Source organism: Perissodus microlepis, chromosome 4 (assembly GCF_051167445.1).
Source record: "Perissodus microlepis isolate ML-2025 ecotype Zambia chromosome 4, ASM5116744v1, whole genome shotgun sequence".
NCBI lineage: Eukaryota > Metazoa > Chordata > Actinopteri > Cichliformes > Cichlidae > Perissodus > Perissodus microlepis.
Genome location: NC_140464.1, coordinates 8,132,750 through 8,154,459, shown reverse-complemented (window position 1 = coordinate 8,154,459; position 21,710 = coordinate 8,132,750). Strand labels below are relative to the sequence as shown.

The 21,710-nt window shown below is 40.4% G+C and overlaps 1 protein-coding gene across 3 annotated transcripts in view; it reads left to right on the top strand.

Annotated features, from left to right (window-relative positions):
• Positions 1 to 21,710, top strand: part of znf385c (zinc finger protein 385C) — a 142,923-nt gene that overhangs the window by 71,535 nt on the left and 49,678 nt on the right. The window contains exon 1 of one of the 3 annotated variants that reach the window (XM_084925406.1): positions 14,651 to 15,251. The exons of the other annotated variants lie outside the window; for them this stretch is intronic. Within the exon in view, the coding sequence (XP_084781532.1) occupies positions 15,242 to 15,251 (10 nt within the window). The 5' untranslated portion in view covers positions 14,651 to 15,241. Of the gene's footprint in view, positions 1 to 14,650; positions 15,252 to 21,710 lie in introns of those variants that run through there. 3 annotated transcript variants of the gene reach the window in all.

Genomic DNA, 21,710 nt, shown 5'->3' with positions numbered 1-21,710 from the left:
ACCACAAAAATATAGTTAGTATTAGGCTTTCTGGTGTGATTCATACTTGTACTGTAGTGACACAGTTACGCATGCATACACACTGAATTTGCACGGTGGTGCTAGCAGACTGTTGCTATGTAGTTTGCTCTCTACAGTAAGTCTGTGTGTTTGTTTACTTGTGTGTGTGTGTGTGTGTGTGTGTGTGTGTGTACATGGAGGAGGGGGTGGTGCATACACATTGTGCTTGGTCCACTAGACCCCTCCCAGTCAGAATAGAGCTGTCTCAGCTCATCAGCATTAGACTCGCGTGGCACCCTGATGTGCCCCGACAGTCAGTCACAGGAAATGATGGGATGTGAAACCACCCAGAGCGCCCATGTGACCTGCCATACAGGCATAGGCGGGTCTGGGGGTGTTGGATGGGATGGAAAAACAGGAAGGCAACGAGGCGATGCGTCCTCACAATAGCAGATGCAGAAGCCATAGCCTCACTTGGCACAAGACTGACAAAACACACAACACCTTTGCACACACATATATATATATAGACAAATTTCATACAGACATACTTAAATAGATGTGTACACATACACGTAGACACACAGTGATACTGGGTGCAGGCCATGATTGCTGTGATATTTTTTCTGGCTGAATGGCAGGGAAATGAATCTCAGCATGCCTGGCTCTAGACCTTTAGGTTTGTGCCATTGTCTTTCACGCCACATGCTTCAGCTGCTCTGAAACACAAATGCAGACAAACAGACACAAACATGGAGACAGACACAAAAATACACATATTGTGGGTCCAAGCAAGTTTAGAATAGTCAGCGAGAGCAGCCTGCCTTCCAGTAAGGCTGTGGAAATACACATTGTAACAAGTCATTTATCAAGTGAAAGCAGCTCATAGATGTTCAAGCCAACTTCCCCACATGTTCTTTCATTCATGTGTTACCATTTTTTCTCAGTTACATTTTTAGATTGGCTGACTGTATTAAAATTACCTATTAAAAATTGTATTTTATAAAGTCAGAAATGTATGAAAATTATTTCAAGTGTTTCTTGTGTGATTCATATCACATCTCATAACTAAATAAAGGAAAATAAGAATGGAAGACCTTCTAAGCCTCTATGTCATGCAGTTTGTCTTCATGCAAAGTAACCCCCCTCGCCCCCAGTAAGTCTTTAAAGGCACTAGAGATTAGACTTTTGTAACGATTTTGCTTTTTCAAAAAATGTCCCTCAAAACTATGCAGTCAGTTTCAATTTCCTCTCTTATTTTCTGTCTTGTCTGATATGTGTGACTTGAAAGCTGCTTACCTTGTTGACATCAACACTGAGAACCCGTGAGGCATGTAAGGGCACGATTAGCTGGAAACTAACCCGGCCTGGATATGCATATGTATATGCATACAATGGACAAACAATGCGTTGCTAAGGAGATACAAGAGCCAAATGAGTGACCAGGCACATATGCAACAAAGTTTATGATTGCCATGTTTATGTTTTGTAATAGAACAACCAAAGAGGTTTAAAAAATAAAAACCAAATAACAATCTGAATTAGAGGCTGATACACTGGTCGTCTTATAATTTTCTTTAAATATGAAGCAAAAAAAATTGTGATGTATGAGAATAAATATTTCAGGTGGATAGAATTAGACAGACTGTGTCCCTGTAAAGGAGTCATTTCTACGATCACTAGCAGAAAGAAAAACAGAGCGAGGTTATGGGCTGGGTGGGGCTCTAACTCGGTCTTGCAGCACTCATATACAGTTTTTGTCAGGGTACTGGGTCGTGTGACCCAGTGTTTGAGTTTTATGTATTTTTGTATTCATTTTTGGGCTGGTGAATTTCTAGGTTGCTGTTTATTCCTTTATTTCTTAGTTGTTTTCTGTCATCTCCCCCTATACTCAGTCTCCCTGGTCCGTGTGTCTACCTGTCATGTTTCATGTCTGTGTGGTTATCTTAAGTTCATGTCATGTTTAATCTCCATGTTTCCTGTTTTATTTTGAAAGAGTCCAGTGTTCTTTGTTCATTGTATTTAGTTTCACTTCCCCTGTCCTGTCATTAGGTTTATGTGTGTCAGCTGTGCTCCCATGTGTGGCCACTTCCCCTAATCATCCTTGTGGGTATTTAGTCTCTGTGTTTCATTCAGTCTGTGTCACGTCGTCTGTTCATGCACCCTGTTATTCTAGCTGCACGTCATGATTCTAGCCTGCAAGAGTCGGTATTGGACATGTTCATAGTCACTTTCTCCAGTCATGTTTCCCTGCACCTTCATGTGCCAGTACCGAGCTCTCGTTCACAGTTTTTCATGTCGTGTTCATAGTCTGTCCACAGTACTTCGTCATAGTTCATTCCTGGTCTTCGTTCATGGTCTTCGTTCATAGCCTTTAGTTACTCCCAGTTTAGGTTCTTAGTTTTGTCATTCCCATAGTTTATGGTTTGTTATTTTGCCTTCTGCATCAGCCCTGATTAAAGGCTCGCTTTGAGCTTAGCAAAAGTTTTGCCTCCTGCGTCTGTGTCCGCACCTGGGTCCACCAAACACACTCGCAGACCGTGACAGTGTTTTTTCCAAGGTCCAAACCCTGCAGTCTTTCAATTTTATGGGTCCTATTTTACAGATTTTCCAGGACTACCATCAAGTGCGTCAGATGCTCTCATCTTTTGGGAGGAAAGCAAAATCCCAGTGTTTCCACTGCATTTTCTGTGGCTCTTCACATGCCAATGTGAAGAGCCACATGCCAATTTACAACAATGTAAATATTGTCTCTATATCTATATATATATCGCATTTGTCTCTATAGTGGCTCCAAGTGTAAAAACATTTTCACACAAACATTTGTTCATCATACTGCATATATAAAATACAAGTTTAATTCCTATTATATGAATAAACAAGTGGTTTACCTGACGTTGTTTAATCACTTCCTTTTTTCCCACTTTACCTCAATAAAAGCCAAGTTGACCTTGTTTAGTGTGAGGATGGCCACTAGCCACATTTATTATGTGAAAGCCTGTGCTTTTAACTCTGAATAGCCTTATCTTCACTATACAAAGCAGCATTCTGCCATTGTAATGACTCTCCTACGTAAAGCATGTCCTTTATCTGACTCAACAAGCACACAGGCTTTCACTGACTGCTTCATTGTATTATTTATTGAACCCAAAGACAAGCCAACTTTCAAGGTGAATGCTAAAAAAGTGTACAAATATAGTTTTGCCCCCCAAATATAGATACTTTTCAAACCTTTATTTTCTATGCCTCAATACTCAGACAACCAAGTGTTTTGTTAGCAGCTATAATTCAATGTTTATTAGAGCTATATAAAGGGGACAAATTGTTTTTGTAGTCGTGACAAAACCAGAAAAACTAATCTAATAAAAAAAATCACAATAACATGTTTATGTAGACTGGGTTTTTTCTCTCTCGCTTTCTCTTTCATGAACAATACTGCAAAAACAATACAGTAGGAGTATAATATGTGGTAATATACATCCTGGAGTCACTCTAATGGTAATGAATAGGAGACTGATTTTTGCCTTCATGTAGTCTTTGTGTGTAATTGTAGCCTGGAACATAAAAGCAGAAGATGCCCCTTTGTTCACTCTCAGTCTGCTTGACCAATGTCACTGTAATTCTTTCTATATTTTTCAAGTGATTTAAGTATGTGTATGCCTGTACAGTGTAAATTAAAGAATACAGGGAGTGCAGAATTATTAGGCAAATGAGTATTTTGTCCACATCATCCTCTTCATGCATGTTGTCTTACTCCAAGCTGTATAGGCTCGAAAGCCTACTACCAATTAAGCATATTAGGTGATGTGCATCTCTGTAATGAGAAGGGGTGTGGTCTAATGACATCAACACCCTATATCAGGTGTGCATAGTTATTAGGCAACGTCCTTTCCTTTGGCAAAATGGGTCAAAAGAAGGACTTGACAGGCTCAGAAAAGTCAAAAATAGTGAGATATCTTGCAGAGGGATGCAGCAGTCTCAAAATTGCAAAGCTTCTGAAACGTGATCATCGAACAATCAAGCGTTTCATTCAAAATAGTGAACAGGGTCGCAAGAAGCGTGTGGAAAAACCAAGGCGCAAAAGAACTGCCCATGAACTGAGAAAAGTCAAGCGTGCAGCTGCCAAGATGCCACTTGCCACCAGTTTGGCCATATTTCAGAGCTGCAACATCACTGGAGTGCCCAAAAGCACAAGGTGTGCAATACTCAGAGACATGGCCAAGGTAAGAACGGCTGAAAGACGACCACCACTGAACAAGACACACAAGCTGAAACGTCAAGACTGGGCCAAGAAATATCTCAAGACTGGTTTTTCTAAGGTTTTATGGACTGATGAAATGAGAGTGAGTCTTGATGGGCCAGATGGATGGGCCCGTGGCTGGATTGGTAAAGGGCAGAGAGCTCCAGTCCGACTCAGACGCCAGCAAGGTGGAGGTGGAGTACTGGTTTGGGCTGGTATCATCAAAGATGAGCTTGTGGGGCCTTTTCGGGTTGAGGATGGAGTCAAGCTCAACTCCCAGTCCTACTGCCAGTTTCTGGAAGACACCTTCTTCAAGCAGTGGTACAGGAAGAAGTCTGCATCCTTCAAGAAAAACATGATTTTCATGCAGGACAATGCTCCATCACACGCGTCCAAGTACTCCACAGCGTGGCTGGCAAGAAAGGGTATAAAAGAAGAAAAACTAATGACATGGCCTCCTTGTTCACCTGATCTGGACCCCATTGAGAACCTGTGGTCCATCATCAAATGTGAGATTTACAAGGAGGGAAAACAGTACACCTCTCTGAACAGTGTCTGGGAGGCTGTGGTTGCTGCTGCACGCAATGTTGATGGTGAACAGATCAAAACACTGACAGAATCCATGGATGGCAGGCTTTTGAGTGTCCTTGCAAAGAAAGGTGGCTATATTGGTCGCTGATTTGTTTTTGTTTTGTTTTTGAATGTCAGAAATGTATATTTGTGAATGTGGAGATGTTATATTGGTGTCACTGGTAAAAATAAATAATTGGAATGGGTATATATTTGTTTTTTGTTAAGTTGCCTAATAATTATGCACAGTAATAGTCACCTGCACACACAGATATCCCCCTAAAATAGCTAAAACTAAAAACAAACTAAAAACTACTTCCAAAAACATTCAGCTTTGATATTAATGAGTTTTTTGGGTTCATTGAGAACATGGTTGTTGTTCAATAATAAAATTATTCCTCAAAAATACAACTTGCCTAATAATTCTGCACTCCCTGTATATGGTTGAGAGTGGCTGAACTGTGCTAAATATCATCAAACATGCAACACTGTTCTCCTTCAAATCCTTTCTTAAGTGGTGGCAACACAGCTGAACTAACTCTGAAACGATTGTTCAGATGTATGACCCCCTCTAATTACAGTTTGGAGTACCTAGGCAGCAATTAGGGAATAAAAGTACAATCGAGCGTTATTCATTCTTTGCATAGCATGAGTCACTCTAGTTGGCCTTGGGAGCAAAACGGTATAAAACTTACCCTTTAAAACAATGAGTCAGATATGAAGTACAAAAATTTAATAAAGACGAAAGAAGCAAGTAAACAGTTACCTACTTTGGATTTAGTTCTAGTTGTAAATGTGCTGTAGCTGACATGTGTCCGCTTAAAAAATGGCAAATAAAAATGCCAGGATAGTTTAGTGTTAAAGGTAACAGTTAGACTGTTTGTTTGGAGATGAAACATTTCAATTACCACCAACATAAAATTATCATTGTTAGTCTTGGGCAGAGCGTTTGCTTATTAAGAGGAAAATCAAATGAAAAAACAAAATGGGTTATGTATTTGAGGCCATTATTATATTAGACTTTATTGAGGTCTGCTTATTAAATTTTGATTAGTGTAATAGAATTAAAATCCTAAATGTTTTTGCAAAGCTGATGTTTTTCCTAATGGAAAATCAGGACTCATCTATCACTTTATCATGTGCCAAAATGTTGGTAAACAGGGTCAAGTCACTGAAGACTTACTGTGTGAGATTAGAGTAGGTAAATATTCCAATACTGGCTGTGAACACCCTTTTGACTTCAGAACTGGCTTTATTCTTCGTGGCATAGACTCAGCAAGGTGCTGGAGACATTCATTCAGAGTTTTTAGTCAATATTGACATGGTCATCACACATTTGCTATAGTTTTGTCAATAGCATATCCATGATTTAAATCTTTTGTTCCACCGCATCCCAAAGGTGCGCTACTGGACTGAGATTTGGTGAATGTGGAAGGCATTTAAACTCATTGTCACGTTCAAGAAACCATCTTGAGATGATATGAGCCACAACATTCAATTCTTCAGTGTACCCAGAGGATGGGGGCACTGTGGTCATAAAGGGATGGATATGGACAGCAACAATCCTGAGATAGGCTCAATGCTCAGTTGGTACGAAAGGGCCCAAAGTGTACCAAGAAAATACCAAGAAATTACATCATCACCACCAGCAGCTGCCAGAACGGTTCATACAAGGCGGGATGGATTCATGTTTTCATGTTGTTTATGCCAGATTCTGACACTAAATCTAGACTCATTACAACAGGAAACATTTTTCTAATCTTTTGTTGTCCAATTTGAGTGAGCCCATACAGACTGAAGTTCAGTTTCCTGTTCTTAGCTGACAGGAATGGCATTCGGTGGGGTCTTCTGCTGCTGTAGCCCATCTGCTTCAGTTTTTGATGACTTGATTTATACTTTTTTTCAAATATTTTTTTGCCTAGAGAACTGACACTTGGACCATCATCTGTAAACCCTAGAGATGGTTGTGAGGGGAAATCTCAGCAGATCAACATTTCCCGTCAAGCCCGCCTGACCCCAACATATTTTGCCACATTCAAAATCATTTAAATAGCTTTTCTTCGTCATTCATACCTAACGAGTGGCTGGCGAGTGCACATACACCAAAAACTTCATTCACAGATACTATAAAGACAGAGCAGTGCTGGATAATATGAATAACACATTCTAAGAGAAGAAAACTGCCTTAAAGATTAAATTCATATGCCTGGGTTTAGATCTACATTTTCAATGAGACATTCAATAAGTATCTTCCTACCTGTGTTTTAGAGACAGCAGAGATGTTTAAATTTCACATGGAATAGTTTGGACTGTATTATATAGCTGTATGCATGAATTTACACATGGACCCCCGACGTGTCCTGTTATTCTTGGCAGCAATTACATCAGTTTGACAGTAGACATTTTCTGTTCCACCTGAGACATCAGGATTCCCACCTGCCTGCTGTTCCCCTCACCTAGCAGTTTCCCTCTTTATCGGTTTCCCTCTTTTTCAGCTCCTCCTCCCCCTCACTGTTACGCTCCTTCATCTTCCACTTGTGAACCCAGCCAAGGCGACGAAACACACTGATGATTTATTTATGTTAGGGAAGCCATCTTCCCCTCTTACCACGATCTCTCTTTCCCTCTCACACGCTCACATACATACTCTTCCTCTCTCTTCTTATGTTTGTCTGTCTGTGAAACTGTATGTGACAGTGATGCTAAATGGGACGTCTTCTCTCCTGTTGTGATGAGTTGGAATGTGCAGGTGGCAGAGCTTACAAGCACAACGCATACACACACACACACACACACACTTTGCAGTGTCATACTGGGCTGTCAGCCTCTCTCTCCTCTGGGTTAACGCATATGATCTAGATATTTGACACTATGTGCTACTTTTTTTTTTTTTAAGAAACACCCCAGCAGCCAATATGTTGAGTGACACCAGGTTATATACAGTAAGAATATGATTTAGTACCAGACAGATGTTACTGTTTCTAATGTTCTCATTACAGTGGAAACTTCAAACAAGAAATATTGTTAGATATAACAGATATGAGGAGCTATGTTTATTTTTAGAGGAGTTTATGTAAATATATCTTGCAAAGCAACTTGCCATCCTTTGCTAATGGAAAAAGGGAAGTCTGGTGAATCCAGATGTTATCATGTAAACAAGAAAAATCTTGGTCATAAACAAAACTCATGATCCTAGCTTATAACATTACAGTTGTGAGAATGATGTCATTTTCTGGGCAGCACATTTTACAATCCGTTCAATAAGTTGCCATTCTATTAACCTCCTAAGACCCGAACTCTTCCACGGCATGCATTTTTAATTTCTCTTTGATATTTGGGCTGATTGGGACCCGATGAATGTAAAAATAAAGAATTACCAGATTTGATTTGATTTTTTACCTAATTTCTGCTTCTAAGAAAAATGAGATCCACATACGAGGACATTCATTTAAAATTTCAGTAGAACAGTAGCAGTATAATGTCCTCGTAAGTGGATATCAGGCCCTTGTAGAGCAAAATTGAAATAAATAACCCAAAATGTGATGTCCACATATGTGGACGCCAGGTCCTAGGAGGTTAATGGTTTATAAATCATTCATTAATTCTTTATATAGCTGTTGTAAGCCATTCTGTTAAAGAAATTCTGGGTTTGAAGGCTGTGGAAAATTAATAATTAATTTACTGTATGTCCTCTAGCTGCATTACTTCTGTAGTCTTTACTGCTGCTGTTTAATTCATCAATATGACCACCTAGTTTGTGTAAAGGATCTTCAGCCTATTAATCCAAAATACATGTATTATTAACTTATTTCAGCAACATTCACCACTTCACATATGATAGATTATACATGTTGTAAATGGTGCAGCAATAAGTTATTAATAAGTGTACTTTTGTCTGATGCGCTGGATCTCCCTTTTACAGAAAGTAAGTGATGGTGAATTAAATGATGAATTAATGAGCTGGATAAAAACTAGCCAAATTGATTTTTTTTTTTACAACCTGGTCAAATGTTATTACCAATGGCTTTTTACTCTTTTATAAAACATAAAAGATGCATAAAATTTCCTTAAACAAATTTACCTTTTACTTTTTTTTTAGTAATGGCTAATCATTGACCCCCAAAATTAATCAGCACATTTAAGAGTCAAAGAACAATTATTTAAAAAATAGAAATATTAACATATTTCATTTCTGGGGCATCAATAATGCAGTTTTGTCAAAGTTAACATTGTGCCACATTAATGTGCAAGGTGTGTCCATGTGCACAAACCTAACTGGTGAGTAAATATGAAGTGAAAAACAAAAGGAGTCAGCAGGTGAAATGAAAACTAAACATAGAGGTCCAAAACAGGCTGACAACCTTCCAGGCTGACAAACCTGCACTGAATACCACAGCCACCTCTCCAGCACCTCATGCAGACACTGCAGGTCTTAAAACCAGAACTGTTATCTGATGGCAGCACAATATTCCCAGGTGCAATCCTTTGCAGCTTCAAGAATGGCCGCAAAGGACAACACAGATGGGAGCTAACTAAGCATTTTATATGACATTCCATGATGACAACACATTTCCTTATCAAGACAGATAAGGTGTACCACACAGCATGTTGTTGAAAAAGACTTGTGCTCTTATTAGTATCTGTTTTTCATTTTTGGAGTGATTTTAAATTGTATTTTAAATTGCATGTAGTCATATAATTTGTGTAATTTGCTTGTTTTCTCTTTTTGCTAGTCATTCAAATCAGTATATGTTAATAAGGGACATAGAGACACAAGCTGGGAGGCTCATCAGTGAGCTGAACAACAAGCAAATAACTTGACACTTGGTCTCTTCTCCTTTAATGCGCGCTCTTAGACTTGCCTTCAGGTGCTTTTATGGCACTGGGCATCTTACACTGTCACCCATCAGCATCTGTCTTTCTTGTCCGCCCATTTTTAAATTACTTTAGCGCCTCACAGTCTACCTTCTCAGTGTTCCTTCAACCTGCTGTCAGTCTTTCTGTCATTTAGTTGGTTTCTCTTTCAGTCAGTCAGTCAGGTAGCCGGCATGGCCGTTACGCTCTGAGGATGTTCCTTTCCAGTGCTCTTCAATTCATTTGTTTGTTTGTTAGAGAAAGAGGGCGTGAAAGAGATTTGGGTCTAGTGAGAGATAGTGAAGAGGAAAAAAAATATGCCATTGAAGTAAGCAAATTGACAGAGGGATTGCGAAAGAGGGAGATCCGTAGATGTCAATTTAAAAAGTGAGAGCTTAGTGTCAGGCTTTCAAAGAGGAGCGCGTGCGAGATGAGAGAACGAGTAAGAGATAAAGTTTATGATTTAAGGAGAAAGGAGGAGAGTGAAAACTGTTTGTGGAGGAAGGGAATGAGAGAGGAGAGGACTATTGTTAGTTTAGAAAGAGAAAGCGATGGCTGTTAGCCTCCTCTGCTGCTGCCAGCCATTACCTATTCAAGCCTCAGCAGCAGGTTGGCAGAGAAAGCTCTAATTGAGGAGGCCGATGGCTTGGAACACTAGAGAAAGAGAGGCAGAGCTAACTTCTTTTCTTTTTCATTAATTAGCCTGTCACTCATTACGCTCTGGCATGTATTTGGGATCATAAAACAGCATGGCTGTGGTTAGATTTGATTGCGCTTCTTGTTGTGCTGTCCACTAAATTACAGAAAAAATGACTTCTGTACAGAATAAAGAAGATAATCTGCAGCTATGCATCATATCCATTAACCTCAAGGGCTGGGAAAAAAGCATTTGTTTTGCTTAGTAAACCACACTCCCAAGCTCTCGTCCTCATGCTTTCATAGATTTATACAAACAACTCATCAAGAACAGCGGTGCCATTCTTATCGTACTCTCACATCCCCGCCGCATATTGGAAAACAAAAAGGTGGACATTACAACGCTGTCAGGCGTTGACAGGTATTGATCAGGCTGCTGTTGAGAGACTGCTAGATGAACTTCCCATCAGAGTCTTTCTTGCTGTTTGTTGCCATCTGTTAATAACTAATGGAAGTTGTGATATTTGTGGTGAATGTGAAGAAGGGAGGAAGAAGAGGATGTTGTAGTGATGCCCAGATGCCACGGCTAAATGGATGTCACATGATATTAGGCTTGCATGGCGTGATACACCGCCGTCATTCTGTCAGGTGACAGCATTTATCTCCATATTTCACATCTAACCCCCTCCTCCACCAGGTCTTGATCACTCATCACGCACTCGCTCTTTGTCCCACACTTCTCCACCCACCCAACCCACTGCAGCGACACTGTCAGCACTCTACAGCGTTTACACGTACTGCATAATAATCACAAGCCGCTCACCTCTTCTGGAGTTTCCACCTCACCTCCGTGCAATGTAACCTCCCAACAATTCATATTCTGTGCATATGTCACATTTAGCAGAAATGTTTCTTTTGCAATCGTGTTCTTTGTTTTGTTTTTTAACTTGTAAACAAACTTTTCGACATGTCAGATCTTCTTCTTTAAATCGCCATGTCTCACAACTGACTCCAGTGAAAAATCTGTGGCTTTACACAGAGCCAGACGGTGTATAAAAGAACACAATTGTGGAAAGATAACACAATTTCATTAAACCTAAGTGTGACAGCTTGACCTTCTCTCCTCTCCAGGATCTGTCACTCATCACCATAGATACTTGGCTCTCAGCAGCAAGTCCACCAGTGTTAACTGCAGATTTGCTGTCCCGCAACTCACAAAGGAACAGTAATGTCAGACTTTTTTTTTCCTGCATTGTTTTTCAGTGTATAGCGTAGCAACTTGAAATGAACAAGTTGAACACTGATCCAATGACAAAGGAGGTCAAATGGCTCAAAAGTGTGAACAATATAATCATGAAAAAGAAAACTCCTTTATGTTGTATGAAGTCAATCTAGTATTTATTTTTAAGAGACCATCTGTTCTTACATCCATTTAGGCATAAATGAGTGAAAATGCTGGCAATGTGAAAAAAGTTCCACTCATGTGGAAATGTATCTGTGCTCCTCATCGTGTTTTTTAAGCATGTAGAAAAAGCTTCACCATGTGAGGCTATTTTGATTTTGTTCGTTTTAATTTAGATGGAAATTTCACTAGTTAAGTGAGCTAATTTTACAATTTTCACTTGGTCATAGTGTATTCTTGGTTCATGCCACAGTCTGTCAAGTCAAACACAGTAAAGATCACTCCACCAGAACTAAATCAAAGGTAGTGAATCCCTGCAACTCACCCTGACTTTTACATGTAGTCATAAATAAATTCACTTAGCCTTATGCCCTTGGAATCCAGTTGACTTAGAATTGTTCTTATACCAATGTTGGAAACATTAAAATTTATGTTATAAACCAGTGTACAGCAATTGAAGAAAACAGACACAGTGAATCAGGCTCTCTAATACAGTCCCAATCAAAAGTTTAACACCACTTGAAAAGTGGCAAAAAATTATAATTTGCATGGTTGGATCGGTTTCGAGTATAGCTTCAACATGCAACAAGAAGAAATGGGAGTGAGGCAAAACATTTTTTTGAGAATGCAATTCATTGAAAACAATTCTTAAACTGAAACAGGCCGTTTTACAGCCACTCAGTAACTACTGAGTTCTCAGTGTGTGGACTCCTTCCTTGTCACCTATACCTGCTCTGGCATTAACATCAGCACAAGAACTGTGTGCTGGCAGGTTCATGGCATGGGTTTCCACTGTAGTGCTGTAATTGCTTTAGGACTCAAAAGCTGAATATAATTACCTACACCAACTTTAGGCCATATTAAAGGAGGGCATAGACATTGTGACATCACTCACTGATTTGTGAGGTCCTGTTTGGAAGACTCAGTTTTAGATGTAATGCTTTTGCTGTCTTTGTTTTTGGGAGTCTTGAAATTCTAAATTATAAACTTTAAATTCTAATATAATCTTGGAGCTTGCTAGAATATTATTTGTCAGGTAGTTAAAAAGAGGTCTAGTGACTCAAATTAGCCAAGACCTACTCGACAGCTACGAGTTACATTTCTCTGTATGGTGATTCACCCCTCATCTAAGTGGCCATGCCTGTAATGATGCACAACTTTTTTTTTAATTATAATTGTCCCTCCTCCCTACCCCCACTTGAGATGTAAACATATTGATTTCAGCTGTAAAGGTGAGAAGTCTATGTGATTAGTTTCACTTTTGGTGCCAGCCTCAAGTGGCCACTTGAAGGACTGCAGTTTTTGGCACTTGTGCTCCGATTTCATTTTTCAGCCTCATAGATTTACTCTAGAACTTGACTTGTGATGCAGCTAAGAGCAACTATTATTAAGCCACTGCAAAAGGTCCTTAATGAACAGTATTATAAAAGAGCCTTTCCTCAATATATTATTAAAACATACACATAGGCTTTGCGGTGGAAAAACTGACTTTTATATTATCCCTCGGAGAGGTGTAACCATGTATTGTTTTCTCTTAACATACAGTATGGAACAAATAGGCTAGAACAAATCTTCTTGGCGGAGGCTGACTGATGTAAAGCTTGGAGCGATTCCCGTGTTTCTAATTAGCCCAGGCTCTGGCATGGCAGCCCATAGGCTGATGGTTGGCATGAGGCAACAGGACAGCCCAGCTGCCCCTGTGTCCCCTACTCTGCCCCAAAGGATAGTCTCTGGGTCTACTGCTGCCTTTGTGAATGGCAAGGAACAGAAACCTGGATTGGAGAAGAAAGGTAGTTCACACCCTGCACAACACTCTGTCAGAGACAATATTTCATGTTTAAAAAGGAGCTCTTCATCAGCAATCAGATCACTACAACCTCTCCCTGCTGCCATGCTCCACTTTCTCACTTGCAGCTTTACTCTTTGGAACAGCACTCTTAATAGCATCATGACAAACTGACTGTTAAAGAGCATCATGTATATACTATCAGTTTAATGTAGAGGTTGAATTAGACCCTTTGAATGGACAGCAGACACAGCTGATGAACACGTTATTTTTGACTTGGACAGCAGATGTCAGGAACAATTTAAAAAACATCTGAAAGCCCTCTTCACAATGACGACATGAACACAGCAAGGACCAGTGGGCATTTCAGCCAAAGCAGCAAATCGAATAAACTAGAAGCAGAGGAACAATATAGACAGAGAGAGACAGACAGATGGGGAGAAGAGACAAAGTATATGATTAGGTAGAAATACAGTTTAAGTAGAAAAGCGGAAAGGGGCGAAAATGGAAACGAAGAGGAAGTGAACTGCAAGCGCAGGAGAGGCGGAGAGGGAGCAATTTAATGCTGTAATTAAGTTCCTGATAGCACCCTGGGAGATGTGCTTTGGCGTAGCTCCAGGACAGCTTAGCATTACACCAAGGCCCTTCAAATCACAATCTACTTATATACACACACACACACACATAACACACAACACGTCATTTGAACAAACAGAAATTTAATTCCGAGTAGGCTCTCTGCGCTCTCGAGCCAATTTCAAATCCCCGAATATGTGTCAGCTTCACCAAATGATGCATCGACAAGAAGAGACACAAAGGAGGCGCAGACTGGCAGAAGAGACGGCTGTGAGAAACCATCACTTGCAGTCACTCTCACGTTGCTCTCACTCACACATTGTAGTGCGCACACGACAGTTGCCTTGACAAGTGCGCACAAATCATACTTATGAGAGCACGAACGGAAACCTGTCTCAGAAAATATTCTTTTCTTTCCCTTCATGTTTACCGTGCACCTGTCATGCTTCTTCTATCCAGACCTGCTTACTGCTTCTGCCTTTATTTTATTGATTAATTTATCTTTATTTTTTTGGGGCTGCATGACAGAACATATCTGAAGCCAACGTCATTCCTAGTGCTGACCTACAAAGCAGTAAGTTTGACAAGATGGCTAATGTGTTGCCAAGTTGTACAGGTGTGCAGCTTGTCTCTGTGCAGCCCTGTCATGTTAAAGGGGCTCACCAAGGGGAGGAGAGAGAAAGATGTGGGACTTTGGAGGGGAAAGGATGACAGGAGGAGAGAACTCAGAGAGACATCAGAGAAGAGAGAGAGAGAGAGAGAGAAGAAACAGGCAATTACACCCAGCTTCGCTCCCACACTCCTATCCCTCGCCTCCTTCAGGCCACGCGGAGCAGCAGCACGAGCAATAGGATTTTAACTGAGGAGAACGCGCATCAATAGGATCTAAGATTTCCTGGGAATTGGTCACCAAAGACGGGGGAGTAAAGGATACAGTGTTGACAAAAAGAGTTGTCTTTGGAAAGACAGGAGAGGAAACAAGTCCTCTAAAATCGGCTCCAGCACATTCCGAGGCTCTTCTTTAAGTGCCGTACGCCTACCGTTCGCACCTGCGTGCTGTCCTCTCTCTCTGGGGATAAAAGTGCGTAAATATTTTTTTATTTTTTATTTTTTTTACCGTTTTCACGGCAGGTGACACGCCGAGCTGTAGACTCACAGATACGGTCCTGGAGCCACGATGCTGATCGGTAAGTGTTAAACACCTACAGTTCTCCACTTTACCGGTGATAACGCGGCTACGCTGAGTAAGCAATACACGAAAGATTCCTGAAAGGTTCCAAATACAACCGTTTCAGGATTTCGTGTTGCAACAGTGTCGATGGGTTAAAAAAAAAGATCTTAAAGCATGTTAATGCAAACACACTATGTGGAGCAGCCGCGCTAAAAGTCCTTGTCGGGAAAAATGAAAAATCCAGGGATTCAGTCATTTATCGGGCTCGCTAGTTGACCATTTAAAGTGTCTTTTTTATGATTTATTCATGAATGTCCTGCGCGCTTTTGTGCGCCGTCGATTACATGCCTGTGCATCAACAATCACCGCATCAGATTATATGAAGCTTAACCAAAAGTGTGCGTCCTGGCTGGTTCGGAGTTACCGACACCTCACACTCCTTAGTCCTCTCGGCCCATACATGGAACTTGGCGCTTTTATCACGAAAACTTCCACCGTAGATTATTATTAATATGGTTTTGTTCTTTTTTCTTTTAAAACGTCACAACGTCCCGAGTCATCAATAATAAAAAAACAAAAACAAAACAAAACAAAACATCAGTCTGTTTGAGAAAAATTACCTTCTCAAACATCAGCTAAATAAATAAAATAAATACGTTTGCTTGTGTGTGTGTGTGTGTGTGTGTGTGGGGGGGGGGGGCTATAATTAGTGGACATTTGTAAACCAGTTCCTGATAATAAGCATCATAAGCTCGTTGTGAAGAACGACGTCATTAACCTGACGTCTCAGTGTGCCTTCAAACAACTCGTTGTTCATTTTTTTTATTAATAAATAAAATTGACCAGCTTACCCTGAACTATTCAAGTAGTGATGTTTGAAGATCTCAGCCTTGTGTGGGCTTAAAAATAAAGCTTTGATGATTACTAGTATGTTTTGATTGAATCTGATAAAATTGGCATAGGCATTAGTGTAAAAGCTGTCCCACTAAATCCAGAAAAGAGAACTTCATTTGCATAATTAACTCAATCTCAATGGAGGTGCATTTTTGTGTGTATGGGCTGAACAAAGAATGACTAATGGACCCAAGCTGCTGGGCCCCTGTCCTTCATCTAAAATCCTTATTTAGAGCATGTTCATGGCTCAGTGCAGTCATACCTTTCTACAACAAAATGCAACTGTTCCTGCATTGCATATCAGTACTCCTTATTTCACTTTCAGAGACAAATAAACAGAAAATGTAGCTGAATTTGGGAAAAACATCCAGTTCACAAAGATCTAAAAGAAATGCACTCATACTGTTGTGTCAGACCTCTGGATGTGATGGCTCCCGCCATAAGTGTGACTGTGTGGTGATTTGCGATCTCGGTGCTCTTAAAATGGCTTCGGAGCATGGGCAAATGACTCATGCAAATGGATGCCACATTAGCATTTCTCTAGATATTTACTCCATGTCACAAATGCAACCTTCTAATCCCTACACTAGTAAAAACTATCGTCCATGGAGCACCAAAAGCTTCCAACGCTGAAGTGTTTTACTGAAATACCATCTTCTTCCCTCTGTCGTCAGCGTTCTTTCCCACTCGCCCTTTTAGTCAGCTCATAAAGAACTGCTCTTCTGTCAAATGGAGCCCTAACTACTTGGGCCTTTGTCCTGTGCTGATTTCTTCTTGGCCATTATGTCGTCGTAAAAGCCAGTTGGGGTGTCACTGGGGAGCTTTGGCGGCAGTGGCTTCTTCTCAGTTCCAGATAACAGCCTTTACTGGACAATGGCCATTATTAGTCACTGTGTTGCTGTCTTCTGACACAGACAGTTCTCTTCATATTGAATATTTCAGTATTGAGTTGAAGAGCAAAAGACCTGGTAGTGGGAGCTTGACTTTGTCTTACTTCACTCATCCATCCACAACACCCCCATCATCCACACAAGCGGGGGACAGGTTGCAGGGCTGCGGGAGAGCTGATTATAGGCTTCTTCGGGAGTGGGCGACATTCTTCCACTTCCAACCTTTTTTTGTCTGTGGGATCTGAGGTGGGGGATGCATAGGAAGCAGGGCTAATCTGAGCTAAACGGGGTCCCAGGGTTGATCAGGGGTAATTACACGAGGCTAGGATTACAGACTGTGACCACTTATCGTGGACTGGCCACACCCTAAAAGTAGAGTTGTATTTTTTTTTAAGTAAAACAAATGATTTATTCATAAACATACTATTTGTGATTTCCAGATTTTAGCTGAATGTATAATTTCATTTGTATTGCTTGACCTTGAAGTGTCAGTGTCCACTTGGACTTGTTTCTAGTTTTGATCTGCAGAAGCTGCAGGGTCTTCTAAGCAGTAGGGAGCAATGGCAAGTCTGTTTGAAGTGGTGGTGCAGGTGGAGGGGGTGTAAATGAGGAGGTTAATGAAAAGGCATTGGTTCATTTCCCACAAGCTACACATCTGTGCCATCACCAAACCATCAGCCGATTAAACGAACAAGCTCTTCCCGAGTGTGTGTTACGCTGACTGTGTCTTTTTGGTTAGAGCAGCTGTGGGCCCCTGTCTGGACTGACGGAGTGAGTGCTCTTCTGTGTGTGTGTCTGTGTGTTCATCACTCATTATGATGGATGAATCTCCCGCCTCCTGTCTTTTCATTCATCCCTCACGGACCAGAGGGACGAAGGTGGAAACTCTCCAGCTTCTGTTCAGCACACCTCTGCCTACTGTCTCTCTCTCACACGTGCACACACACACACACGCACGCATGCGCCCAGAGAAGATAAATAACCCACTTTAGTAGCCTAACAAACACCTCACTTCAGATGACAAATCTGTAGTTAAAGTGACTTTTGTATTTTTCATGACCTCAGTCCCTATTAATCTGCATCATCTATGTAAAAAATCTTGTGTGGAAATGAAAGAGTGCTGCCACAAATAGTATATTATTTCATATTTATTGTTTCTCATCTTACTGCATTTTATATGTTTTATCCACTGGAGTAAAGTTCTTTCCCACTTTTATGCAGTTGTCGATGTCTGTGTGAGGTAATCTTTCACTTTAATGTCCCGGGCTGCCATTGCTTCCAGGTAACGGGAACAATGGGATGTGTTATTACTCCAAAACTCTTGTTCTCCATACTGCTTTTTGCTGTAGTCACTAATCTTGATCTCATTTTATCTTTCCCAGCAGAAATCAGTTCATGAGGTGTAAATTTAAAGACTGATTCTTCTCGTAGAAACTCTCATGTCGTTGTCAAGCTGTTGTGTTTACTGTTTTTTAGAGTAGTTTGTGATGATATGGTGTTTTCATATGTGAGTCAGAAATTCTAATCATATTGCAGTGTGTTTTGTCACGGCGCGTTTGGACTCTTGAGATTAGAGTGTAAAAAATCCCCCAAAATAAATAAATAAAAATATTAATAATGATAATAATTCCAGTCTTTGATGGAATTCTTTATGTGTCATAAAAAGGGCTGGGTCTTTGGACAGAACATCCAATGAAGCTGAAGATGCAAATTTAATAATGAGGAAAGTGCAGCTTTGGAGTAAGTTAGTAGTTTAAGGCTACATTAGTCACTGCTAACATAATACACCTGAGTCTCAGACTGAACATTTAGATGGTCAAGTGAAGTCATGATTAATGCAAGAAGTATAATCGCTGTTTATTATTATTATTTTTAACTGTCTATTTTTAGTCGTACTTAGTGGAGTACACTTTTAGTGTGGAACAAATTCCTTGAGGGAAGTGTCCTGTAAACGTTGCTGGACATCTCTTGATTTATCTCCACTATTACTGAGAGAAAATGTAAATGTAACTGGATACATAAAGGAATGCTGCATGCCATAAATCAAAGCGAAATTACAGATTTGAGTGAGCGCATTTTGATGTTGAGACTGAATCTTTCTGACCAAATGATGTTTAGGTAGGTTGGAGAACAGGATGACTGAGCGGACTGCTGCAGGAGCAATAATAAGCTTTGTCTACACGGATACACGGATGTGCACGCAAGCGTTAAGACAAGCTAGAGGTCAGCAAAGAGCAGAGATTGAAGGTCAAAGAATTTATTATTACAGTAGTGATTTGTTCTTGACTACTGAAAATAGTTTGAACTTCCAATTTAGCAAAATTAAAGACAATATTATGATTTTTTTTTCCCTCAAATTACAGTGTAAGAGCAAGCAAAAGGTAAAGCGAAGAAGTCCACTTGTGGTTGTATGGTTGGGCAGTCAGTCAAGTTCCATGTCCCTTTTTATTGGCCTTGTGGAAACGGTCTTATCATCTTAGATGGAGAAAATGGCCTTGATGTGAGAGCTGGCAGAGCTCCTGGATAAGTTACTTCTCTGGCCGCCCTATGCGGAAGAACAAGGAGTTTCAGTTGTGCTATTTTCTTGTTCCAAAGCAGACCGGCAGAATGAGGCCAAATTTGGACCTGTCTCTATTCACCGAGTGCCCTAAGCCTAATCACTATCAAATCCAGTGATCTGAGAGACAGGTATATTCAAGTGCCAATCATTCCCAAGCACAGAAGAGTTCTGCGCTTCTCTTTCCAGGGAGTACAGTATTAGTACAACTGGTTACACTTCAGTTATTCTCTGCCTCTGCAGACCTTCTCCAAGTGTGAATGGCATTGTAGCCACTATTTGGAAAAGGTAGGGTGCTATTTTATCGCCTCCTCCCAGGAGTCAGCTTCAGATAGATTGGATGAACAGTTGTCGAGAAAAGCAAAGAATGCACAGCTGTACACAGATTCCTCGGTTGGTTCTTTCATTAGATTCATTAGATCTTTTTCTTGGAATATTTTTTTCATTGTAACAGAGGCTGTTGTGGAAAAGTCTGATTTCTGTTGCGGCACATTATAGGGCTACGTGTGTTTTCTTTTGCGTGTGTAGCATTTGAACGCATGGTTCGTATGTACTCCTTCTTGTTCCTGTGCTCCCTGTGGGGAAATTGCCTGTGTGTGAGTGCCAGTTCAAGTCATTTCACTGAAGTGACAGCATGGGTTTGATTGGCCCGCCTGCTGGAGTGATGGCTTCTGGATGCTGAGAGCTGTAGGCATATGTGAGCCTCAGCGGGAGCTCTGACAACATGAGAAATGTTCCCACACTGCTCTCTGCACCAAAACTTCACCATTTAGCCTCTCATTCCCTGGGTGCTGAGGCTAAAGATGGAGGCCTTGAAGAGAAACAGCAAAACATCACTTGCACTTTGTGCTTGTGTGTATTTGTGTATTTTTCTGAGCTTGTGAATTCTTCAACTGGTAATGCAGCTTTCAGCTGAAGTGGGTGAGCTAAAGGCCTTTAAACCAACAGACTGGGGGATTAGAAGACAGGGAGAATAAATGAGCATAAAGGAAATAAAACCTAAAAAGGAGATGGAACATCTTTCCTAATCTGTGTTTCTCAATTCTCTCTTTGTTCCATGTGTATTTCTAGGTCTTCAAATCAGACTGTTACTTTCACAGCCACTGATCCTCATGCTAGTGCAGTTATATAGACAAAGGCCATCGATTTTACAGTCAAATCCAGCCATCAGAACCTCATGCCCTGACCACCAATCTCAGGGGTCCAATGGGCTTAATAGAGTGCAGCGAGTGTGTAAATGGTTGGAAGTGTAAACAGAAGATGCAGTGATCCAGCTCTAATGGCTACCTTTGCTCCAGCTCTTTGTCAGCAGTCAGGATGGTGACCTTCACCTGTACTGCACGGCATCTCATGAGCGTTTAACAGTGCAGTGTTCTCAATAATAACTACAGTGGCAGGAAATTATTATCCAGTCATTGTCCTATATGCACACATGCACAAACACCAATTTACAGAAAAACTGGAATTATTACAGACTTTTTTCAGTCATAAAAAGACAACAAATCTATAAAACATAAAAAACGATGAACTGCCCTTCAACAGAAATAAAATAAAATAAAAAGATTATCAGCACTCGCTGTTAGAGGCTTATTTCCATCAATTATGTTTGCAAATAGTAAACACTGGAAATAAATTATACACTTGAGGAATTGTTCAAATATTTGTGGCTAAAAAGGATTGGGGGTATTCAGCAAATCACTGAAAAGGTAGAACTCAGCAAACTCAGCTGTGGTACAAACAACAAATGAATATACATAAATCAATTGACAAAATGCAATTACCCAATTGTGTGGTTTGCATTTTCTGTGCACACACCCAAGATGCAGTTACCAATATTTATAGTAAGCATTCTTTTTGTATTCACAAGCACCCACTTCTCCAAACCACATGCATACACTGTGACGCACTTACAAACTAACAGACTCTGTGTACAGGGGACAACACTTTCGCAACCTGTGATGTACAAAAATACAAAAATAAAAAATGCTGTATGCAAATTTTTGTCACACACACAGAACTACACCTGCATTCCCTTCTACAAATCAAACTAAAGTACAGGCATAATTATATATAAAACATGTAAAATAAAAGCTCTCTTCATCTAAAGCCTTCTGTTTAGTTCAGCTGCCTCAGT